Here is an 11,151-nt window from a genome sequence, read left to right on the forward strand (position 1 = left end):
TTTCATTGGCCAGGTAAACATCATATCTGGCAATGCTCTTGATATCAGTGGATTCATCATCGGTATTTATTTGTTTGCTTTTAGGTATAGAAAATATCCATCTTCTCCCAAACTTTGTAATTTGAAGAAATGTTGCCTATCTTAAAGCTATATTTTTCCATGATAATGTGGTCATATTTGCCTTCCCTTTTTGATTGATTTTCTTCTCTTCTTTGTAATTATTAGATTAGGTAAAATATTGGTAGTGGTATAAAATTTATATAATATAAAATTAACTGGCATTTTATTTATTCTTTTAAGAAATGTATGATTATTTTAATTTACATTTACCTAATAGATAGATTTTTTTTTCCTTCCTACTATTCTTGTCAAACTTGCAGACTATTCTTGGTGCCATGAGGGATGCAGTCAAGCACAGAACTTCTATTTTCATTGCACACAGATTGTCAACAGTGGTTGATGCAGATGAAATCATTGTCTTGGACCAGGTAAGAGATTTAATGTTAAAGTTTAGTATTTGAATAACATTAGGAATTGTTACAAACACAAGCAACTTAAATAAACAGAATTTGTGTTCTTTGAATAAGATTGAATCCTGCTAGGATTCCGTTTTTACCTCCTTTTGATAAGAAATAATACATGCCACTTCCAAAAATGAATAAACTGTATTAACTCACTCTTCATTATTAAAGTTTTAAAAGCAAAGTTAGATGAGGAAAACATTAAATCCTTCATATGGTAGAAACAGTTTTAAAGAGTATGTATATAAAATAATTTTTCTACATTCATTTTTGCTCTGTACAGAATCTTTGCTCAGTGTCTTTGCCATATTTTATATTTAAATTTTTCTAATACCTACACATACCATTGATGACTAAAGGAAAATTACCATAAAATGAAGTGGTCATTGTCAAACATGGCCATTTTTATTTTATCTTTTTCCTCATGAGGAAAGTAAGGAAAAGAGCAACCTACTTTATTTCTTCTGAGGAAATTACTGTAAGAATGTATTATCTAAATGTTCTGAACATATCAGAGTGCCACTGTTGTGACTGGTAGATTTGAAAATTGTAATAGTTTTTCTTTTCCCCTCTCTGTAAGGATATCATATCCCCACCTGCTTAGTATTTGATTTTTTCTAACAGTGTTTAGTTTTTCACCTCCCATTCAGCCTTTTCTATGATTATTTTTCCCTTCTAATAAATAAACCTTCACTTCTTTATCCTTTTGAAAGCCTTAGTACTGGGAGTTAATAGAGAAGAAGCATTCTCTTATACTTTCTATATTGAGATAGAATTCTTTATGCCACTAAAATTTTTCATAGGATGTTGAGCTCTGTAGTATATATTTTATTTCCTTTATACATTACCTATGCACTTGAGACCCTAGGTCTTTTTGTTGGTTTGTTAATAAATGCTAACATTCATTAAAAAACAGATTTTTTCAGTATAACTGTTCCAGAATGTCTTAAATGGGAAATTTTGTAAATATATTTTGTTATCTCGTTGCTGTTCAAGAATCTGAAATAAAATCTGCTCTTTTGTACTTTTTACTGAACTTTCCAATTGTATATATAGCCTTTTGTTATAAAGTGTTAAAGTACTTTAACAGGCATGTGCTTACCTGCCTCATGCCAGGAGGTTCACCGTATCCATACAGTTATATCATAATATTGTCACTTGGGGTTTGGATTGATCATATCATTTGTATCTAAAATCTCTTTATGTTTATAATTTGTTGGTTCTGTAATTTCTTGATTATGAAGATTAGAGATTTTTATTTTCTAGTGAAACTAATATAGCCTCATGTGTTCTGTCACCAGTCCCTTGTAGTATTAATATTAAGTCTACATAAGAAATAGAGTTCCTAAGGCCCTTCCTCACCTGCTGCAACCTGGTGATTGCCCCTTCCCAGTCTTGGCAAGAGATTGGAGGTTTGCATGTCAGGAAATTGAATCAGACAGGCTCTGGACACAAGAAAATTACCAGACACATCAACAAAGAGAAATGAGATTAACTGGAAATCAAAACATACTAAAGGATAAGATTACAGACCCTCTCTCGCCCCTGGCCCTAAGAACCTTGCCAACCAATTACTTCTACTGTTACCACTCCTTCCCTTAGCAGATAGAGGATTCTTCTCTGAAGAAACAAAAGTAGCTGCATTAAAAAAGATATTTGTATAATAAAAAAAGATATTCATATTTGATGGCTCCAATAAAATAACCAGGCACCCATGTGATCATCCTATAATGAAATCCAACAATTGAGACCCCCACTCCCATGCACATAGAGCTTCCAGTCAGCTTTTTTAATACTGTATTCTTAAGTGTCAGTGGATAATAAAGGAAGACTTCTAAAACAAGCAGGAAAAAACAATAAAAACTGTAGACAATGTAGAGAGCAAAAGAAAACTTAAAAATATAATTAGTATCATCAGAGGTCTTGGAAAATATAGCATTTCTATAATAAGGAAAAATACTGTTAAGAAAAAAAATAAAGAAGACTTACATGGCATGAGTTCTAGGATGTTGTTAAGTGAAAGAAAGAAAGATGCAAAAGAATAAATAGTATGCTACCTTTTGCAAGGAGTATGGCCGGGGGGGAACATACATGTATTTACTTATTTCTGCAAAAAGAAACTCTGAGAGGATAAACCAGAAACTAAAGGCATTGGTTACCTACAGGATGGGGATAAAAAGGGGTAGAGGACATAGGGGAGGAAATAAGACTTTCCTGAGTATACTTTTTTGTATTATTTTTACTTTTGAACCATGCTACTGTTTTTATATATTCAAAAAATTTAAAATCAACAAGGATGGGGGAAATCAGAAATTGAATACAAACAGAAAAAAAGTTAAACCAACTGCATAACAAATCGATAACATAACAGTGCAGAAGAAAAATGGAATTAACCCAAGTAACCTTTGAACACATTTCTCTGATTATTTACCCTTGGTGGAATAGATTATAAGGATAAAAATAACTAAAAGAAAATTTGAACTTTGTAAGTTTGTTGTTGGTAATAGCATGGGAGTAGCTGTTTTGAAACTATTTTGTGTATATTATAAGACTGAGCATATGAGTAAATATATAGATGTTTTTGAGAAATAGTGGTCTTACTTGGGAGAAGAAAGATACAAATATGGAATAAGAGAAGAAGAGGAACCTTGTAATGTTATATTGGAACAGAATTATCAATATGAGTTCATGATGAAAAAGAAAGAGTTCCTAACTCTGTTCAGTGAAAAAAAAAAAGCATATGAAATCCCAGTAGCAATGAGTATAACAAGCACCTAGATCTTGGACACTAAATATTGTCCCTTACTAAAAGTAACTAAGACTTCTTGGAGAATGATTGACTCCATATCTGGAGCAGGAAAGTTAATGAAGACATATCACCAGGACACAGGAACCATTTTGAACGATTTCCCACTGGCCAAATGTGGGATAATTTGAACATCTAAAAGAATAACATTACTAATGAATTACAACACATTGAGTAAAAAACTAATGTGTAATTCCATAATGGTACTTTTTTTAAAGTATCATGGAGAAAGGGAAAGCTCTTCTTTAAGAATGAAATCTTACCATTTACAGCAACATGGAGATACACCTTATGCTAAGTGAAATAAGTCAGACAGAGAAAAATGCCATATGATTTTATTTATATATGGAATCTAAAAAATAGAACAAATGAACAAACAAAACAAAACAGAAACATACTCAGAGGTACAGAGGACAAACTGGTGGTTGCCAGAGGGGAGAGGGTGGGGAGGATGGATGAAATAGGTGAAGAGTATTATAAGATACAAACTAAGTCACAGGGATGTAATGTACACAAAGGGAATATACTCAATAATACAGCAACTTTGTATGACAATGGGTGATAATTGGTCTTATTGAAGTAATCATTTCATAATGCATAAAAATAATGAATCACTGCATTGTATACCTGAAACTAATATAATATTGTATGTTAATTATAACTCAATAAAAAAGAGTGCCAACTAACACATGTAGAAGGAATGATAAATTTAGAAAGTCATATTTTGCAACCACCATTGTAATAATTGATTCAGATAAGGATCATCATTAGTTGCTAAAACCATATGGTGAAAAACTATTAGGGAATAATTTGAAAGGATAACCCATAGATTACTTATTCATTGCAAAGAGAAAAAGTACCTTTAAAATAGAGAAATTTGGTAGACATTACTGTTAACCAAGTGATCAAACTTAGTATCATTAATTGTGGAGCAAAACTGATATGTTCCTCCTAATATGATGCACTGAGGAAACATCATCTATATTGTATTTCTACCAAAAATGTTTAGCCTGTATCTAATTATCAGGAACAACTAGACAAAAACAACTTGAAAGGCATTCTTTAAAAAGCAAGCCTGGACATTTTAGAAATGTCAGTGTCACACAAACTCATACAGATTAGGAAAGTTATAAATTTAGTGTGTTGATCCTGATTGGATCCTGAATGGGAAAAAATACATATATATAAAGGATATTATTGGGATAGTTAGTGAAATATGAATATGGACTATATATTAGATACTTTTCTTGGGTATGATATAGTTGTATTCTAGTCATGTAGGAGAATGTCCTTGTTTTCAGGAATACATGCTAATGAAATATGTAGGGATGAAATGAATGATGTCTGCAACTCATTCTTAAATGATTTAGCAAAAAGTAATGTGAATTTAGAGATAGGATGAAGTGAGAGAAAGCAAATGTGGAAAAATTAATAACAGTTGCTAACCTAGGAGGAGTGTATATAGGTGTTCATTGTTACCATTCGTGCAACATTTCAAATTTAAAATGAAGGTGGTAAGGGGAGGGAAATAGCTCAGTAGTAAAGCACATGCTTAGCATGCATGAGGTCCTGGTTTCAATCCCCAGTTCCTCTATTTAAAAAAAAAAAAAAAAAGCCAGTAAAATGGGGGCCGAAATAAAGGACCAACCAGAGAACAAGAAATTTTGCAAATGAAAAATGTCATTGCTGAAGTAAAGTCAAAGAAATCTCCAAAGAGTAGAACTAAAATAAAATAAAGATAAGAAAATGAGAGAATTAGTCTAAGAGGTCCAACATCCAACTTCTGGTTGTTCTAGAAAGAGAGGATAGGAAAAAGGGAAGGAAATTACCAGAGAATAATACCTGCCAGATGTCCAGAACTTCAGAGCATGAGTTTCCAGATTGAAAAGGCCTACCAAGTACCCACCATAATGAATGGAAAGGGGAAAAAAGAAAGAACCACCAAGCAGATTATCATAAAATTTTAGAATTGAGGATAAAGAAAAGAACCTAAAAGCTGTGAGTGGAATATCTCTCGTGTAGGGAAAACTAAAGAACAGATTACCTGATCTAGTTGATTATGAGAAAAATACTATTCAGACAGGCTTTATAATTCTGGAATAAAGTTTAGAGAGAATTACCAATAGTGACATAGAAAACTAAGCAAATGGAAAGACAGTTATTAAGTCCAGGAAAATTACGAGAAAATATATATAAAATTCTAGTACCTACTTGGCTCAACAGGTAACACTTACATAGTAATGATAAAGTAAACATTGTATATTAACTTAAAAACATTTGTGATATAACCAATGTTACTAGGAAAGTGAAGAATGAGACAGTGGGAATGTGGAATAGTATAAGAGTGCTGAATCTCAGTAATATGTATATCTGTGTGTAAATACCAGAAGAAGTAACTATGAATTTGGGGATAAGAAGGAGCTATACAAGGGTGGAGAAGCAGAAGACAAAAGACTATTTTTTTGTTATAAGCTTTGTAATTATTACCTAGCTTTTTAAGCTATGTATATTTATGCTTTGATATAAGTAAAAATAATTTTATACATTTTTATTGCAGGATAACTTTTTTGTGATTTATTTAATTGGTTTTTCTACAAAAATAATTACATTCTTTCTAATACTTTTTGGTGTGATTTTCATTGAGGATTTTTTTAATTGAAATATAGTTGATTTATAGTACTGTGTTAGTTTCAGGTGTACAGCATATGATTCACTTTTTCAGATTATATTCCATTATAGGTTATTACAAGATATTGAGTATAATTCCTTGTGCTATAGAGTAAACCCTTTGTATCTATTTTACGTATAGTAGTTTGTATACGCTAATACCATACTCCTAATTTGTCCCTCCCTACTCCTTCTGCCCTTTGGTGACCATAAGTTAGTTTTCTATGTCTGTGCATTCAGAATTTTATTTTGTTTGTTTTTTTACAGTGGTAAATAGAAAAGTATAAAATACATAATCATGGGGACTTTTGTGCCAGTGAAGTGGTCCACACACACCAAGGTTGAGGGCTACGTGCAGGATCCAGAGGAATCCAAATAGCTGAGCAAAGTAGTTCTTAGACTGCCTAGCCAGCAATCAAGAGGAGAATTAAATTAACCACTCTGAAGTGGGCACAGACAAATATCAGTTATTTTGTTTAAGGGTATATTTGTAAAGATGCTATCACCAGGAATACCAGTAAAAGTGACAGAATTCCTTTTGTCTCCCAACATGTTTAACAGTAGCCATCAAGTGACTAATTGTGGGTTAGAGTTTTGGAATTGATACCAAATTTATGCAATGTTAAGTTTAATAGTGACTGTTAACAAAAATAGCTGCTGGAAGAAGTAAACTTTTCATGGAGAAATCGTTTTTATTTCAAAGTACAGGTAAGGATTTTGGGATAATATTTTTAAATCCTTTAAATCCCTATATAAATAACAGTGCTTTTGATTTAAATATTTACTGATTACAGAAAATATCACCTTTAGAAAATCTTTACCTGACTTTTCTGCTCTTCAAAATGAAAAATAAAATATTCAAGTTTTATTTCCTTTAAGTGAAATGGTTTATGGTATGTGAAATTTTCATAGCTTTTTGTTTGTTCACTGGACTGATAGCTCAACAGTGAAGAAAGCATTCCTATCTCAATTTTTTCCCCATTTATGCTATGATGAGGAATTGGGAGAGGTATTTTAATGAATGCAAATCCTTCGAAATCCCTTGCTTAGGAAGTATTATGTATTGTCAGTTATTATGCTAGTTATATGACTTTCTCTATGTTTCTCTTGTTTTTGCTTATTAGGGTAAGGTAGCTGAACGTGGTACCCACCAGGGTTTGCTTGCTAACCCTGGCAGTATCTATTCAGAAATGTGGCATACACAGAGCAGCCGTGTGCAGAACCATGATAACCCCAAATGGGATGCAAAGAAAGAAAATGTGTCCAAAGAGGAGGAAAGGAAGAAACTACAAGAAGAAATTATCAACAGTGTAAAAGGCTGTGGAAACTGTTCCTGCTAAGTGACATGAAACATTTTCTTTTCTTTCTTTTTTTTCCTTGACTACACATTTGCACTGAAGCAGAATTGTTTTATTAAAAAAAAATCATACATTCCCACTTTCTATAATACTTCTTTTAGGTAAGATTTATTTCAAAGGGGAATTGTGTTTTACATCTTTCACAATCTGTTTAATGTAGTACCTGTATTTAATCCCCAAATTATTTTCTTGTTACTGCCTTATTTGTGATCAAAGCATAATTTTTGTTACTATTTGACTTTACCCCATTTCCATTTTTGTGGGCTGAGAGCCATTTGATAATCCATAATCAGATGAATCAGATTGGTTTCCAAATTTTTGTAGTTTTTCAAACCTCCTTTATGCTGACAATTTAGATAGGAAGTGTTTGTTTCTTAAAAAAAAAAGAAGACAGTATAGATTCAGTTTCTCCTTCCTGTCCTTCATTTAAATACTTCCATGATAGATATCTATACATATATTTAAAAATTATTTGCCACTGTTACACTTTTATGAAGAAAAACCTTGAGTCTCATGTTCGTATGTAGAATGTTCTTCATCATTAACCAGCATTATAACTATCATCTAGTGGTGGGAATTCTATTTTTCCACCAAATGAAGTGTTGCTTTTGTTTTGGACCAAAATTTATACATTTCTCTTTTAAGACTCACAAACCCTGATGTAATTTGAGAGTTACCATACTGGGAGTGATCTAAAAAGCTTAGAAAGTTAATTGCCTTTTCTATTTCCATCTTAAATGCATTTCTTTAGCTATCTGAAGTTATACAAAGGAACAACCAAAAGTGATGTGTGCATGCATGCATGTGTCTGCACACACTCATACATGTGTATAAAGCAACATCTACTTAAAATTATTAATGACGTTTAAACAAATAGGAGACGATTACATATATATTTAGGTGATCAGGACTCTAATCTGTGTTGACACTTCAGAATTACTTTATTAGAAGGTCTTCCCTTCCTTTCTCAGTAGTTTAATGAGTTCTTTTAAGCTTGAAATAACGAGGGGCCCAAACAAAATAATCACATTTTACCTGCTAGAAATAATTAATAAAATGTTGGTATATATTCACTTAGAAAGCTCCTGTTCTTTTCCAACTTAAATTTGCTTTAATTTGGTAGTAATCTTTCAACTTGAAAAGCTTGTGTATCTCATGAATAGCCACATAACTGTATATAATGAATTTTTATTTCTCAGGAAAGGTCTTAAAGTATTTATTTTGTTGGTCTATGATTTTAATGCGTTTTAAATGATACTTTGGTATAGGTGAGACTAACTTTTTTCTGTTTTGTATTGTCATTAGTAGGTGGATATCTAAACTTACCTAACTCAGGTGTCCAGTTTTGTTATATAAAGGTGATTTGATAAGTAGCTTGAAGCCAGTATTTTATGGTTAGTCTCTGACAACAGAATAAGTGATGCCTCTTCCTTTTGGAGTTGGAGTTAACACTGAGATGGATAATCAACTGCAAAATAGGAAGAAATGGACATTTCTTCCTCTGAAGCCGTAGATATTGCTGTTCTGAGGGGGAAAAAACCCACCTCCTTTGAGTAACTCAGCTGTATTATTAGAAATGTGGTTTGTTGAGATAGAAATGTTGCTTCTATTAATTCCTTCTATACGTTTCCAGTATTGCGGATGGAAAAGATTTAGCTTAGTTGCATAATCAAGCAGTTAAGATCAAAGTAATCATTAGTAATATTCATTCTGAATGTGAATAGTGGTAATCAAAGTAAAGGATTCTGTGATACGGGAAACATTTAGTCAAAGAAGGATAGGAATGTTTTTAGGGTGGGGAAAATTTCCCTACTAAGATTTGAAGCTATTATCTGTTCATATGACTGGAGGTGGTCTCTGGACCATTGGGTCATTGTGGTCATTAACCAGTAGTTTCAACTAATAAAAACTTAAATTACTTAAAAAACACACTTATTGTAAGGGCTGTAACTAACTCTTAAATATTCTCAACTCCATCTTAATAAGGTGATTCTATACGGTGACATAATAGACAAATTAAAATGAAAGGAAAGATTCCTAGGTTGATTCACTGAGAGGAAACGTCAAGAAAAGGGGCATTTATTATAATATACTAATTTTACATTGCAATAGTACATACTCACACAAAGGTATAAAATTTATAAGTTTCTAAATCAGTGTTGCAACATTTTTTTAACATCTTGGAATGAATAAGCTACAATTTTGGAATATGGGCTCTGAAAACGGAGCAAGGTGATAAGAGTTTTGTTTCTTAATGTCCCTTTATTTTTGAGATTGAAAATGTTGCTTTCTTTCTAAGGGAATCCCAATTTACAGAAATTAAATTGAAACCAAGGTAATTTGGGATCATAAAAACTGGGCCAGATGCCTTCCTGAAGGTTTTTATTATAGAAATATCTTGGTGAGCAGATGGGCTCATTTGGAAATTTTTGAACAGCTCAATTCTGAGGGTCACTTATGAGAATCAGAAAGAGGCCTTAGCATTTGGGTAAACTCAAATATGCAGTTTTGAGTTGCAAAATATGCAAAAAAAATTATTTTTCGTCTTCACAGATTTGCACCTTTCCTATACCTTGAGATAAATATTTTACCTTTTCCCTTAGATGTTGACAAAGCACAGTTTGTGAAGATGGCTAGTTAAAAATGTTTTGCTTTAGAGGCAAGTTATTTTAAGATTATGATTCCTTATTTCTGGATCACTTTGCGCACGCTACCCTTCCTAATTGCTGGATGTGTCAGTAGCAACTTTTGCCAGAGTATGTTCACAACTCTCTTACTTTGTAGCTTTATCATAGGATATTTCATTGTGGATTAGTAGTTGAAAGCATTTAAATATGTTTGCAATGGCAGCTTTCTTAAATTATAGAAAGGTCCCTTCTCTGCCTGCTTTGAGTATATAGATTTTGAATGTAAACTGAATGGTAAATGACAATATTAAGTCAAATAAGCTGGTTAAAACTGATTAGTAAAGACTAAATGACTCAGCGAAGGAGGCCCTTTACTACAGTTCTATTGTTAAAACAATCTGTGCAGATTAATAAGTACTAAATAAACACTATGTCTCTGTGACTAGAAATGGGTGTCCCATTGAAGCAACTCTTTTCTGCAGTGCATAGGGAGAATTGATATTTTGCTAGTCACACACTCCACGTAAGTGTAGGCAATTTAATAGACACTCTGGGAGTATGGCCTTACAGCCTTATGCAGAAGGTAAAAACTTGGTATTCTCTCAGAGAAAAAGTAACTTTGCAATGCACATAGTATAGGTAAAATGGTTGCAAATTATAGTGCTTTCACTTAACATTAAGCTGTTACGTTTTTAATGACCAATCAGTGAAAGGCAACTTCGTGTTGCCCCCAGTTTCTCAGTTCTAATGATTAGAAAGGAAATCTTTGGGGTGGAAAAATGTCTTGACTGCAAACCATGCATTAAATTAGCATTTTGATTAGCTAGGTAGAGTTGGAAATGATGTACATTCTCTAATTAAACCTAGGTTGGAACATTTTTGGTTAGAAAAAGGCAGTGAATTGTTTGTATATTTCCTGTTCTCACAGCTGCAGTAGAATGTTTTTCATTGCTGACCTATTCTGACCTATTCCATTTCTCTTTCATAAAATCATAGGATTTTAGAGTTGGATGGAATTTAGTTAATACAGTGTCTTCATTCTACAAATGAGGAAGCTGAACTTCAGAAGTCACTGAACTTGCTGATAGTCAAGTTGGGATAAAAATTCTGGGTTCTAACACCCAATCCATTTTTCTTTTTGCTGAACCACATTTCCACTGAGAAGTTATGTT

At 32.5% G+C, this 11,151-nt stretch overlaps 1 protein-coding gene across 3 annotated transcripts in view; it reads left to right on the plus strand.

Moving 5' to 3' along the window:
- The window catches only part of ABCB7 (ATP binding cassette subfamily B member 7), a 104,930-nt gene extending 95,649 nt beyond the window's left edge, over positions 1 to 9,281 (plus strand). For all 3 annotated transcript variants that reach the window (XM_064483028.1, XM_064483030.1, XM_064483029.1), the window contains 2 exons: positions 381 to 488; positions 7,119 to 9,281. In XM_064483028.1, the coding sequence (XP_064339098.1) occupies positions 381 to 488; positions 7,119 to 7,334 (324 nt within the window). In that variant the 3' untranslated portion in view covers positions 7,335 to 9,281. The remainder of the gene's footprint in view (positions 1 to 380; positions 489 to 7,118) is intronic.
- Positions 9,282 to 11,151: the final 1,870 nt, after the last annotated feature.

Source organism: Camelus dromedarius, chromosome X, assembly GCF_036321535.1.
Source record: "Camelus dromedarius isolate mCamDro1 chromosome X, mCamDro1.pat, whole genome shotgun sequence".
NCBI lineage: Eukaryota > Metazoa > Chordata > Mammalia > Artiodactyla > Camelidae > Camelus > Camelus dromedarius.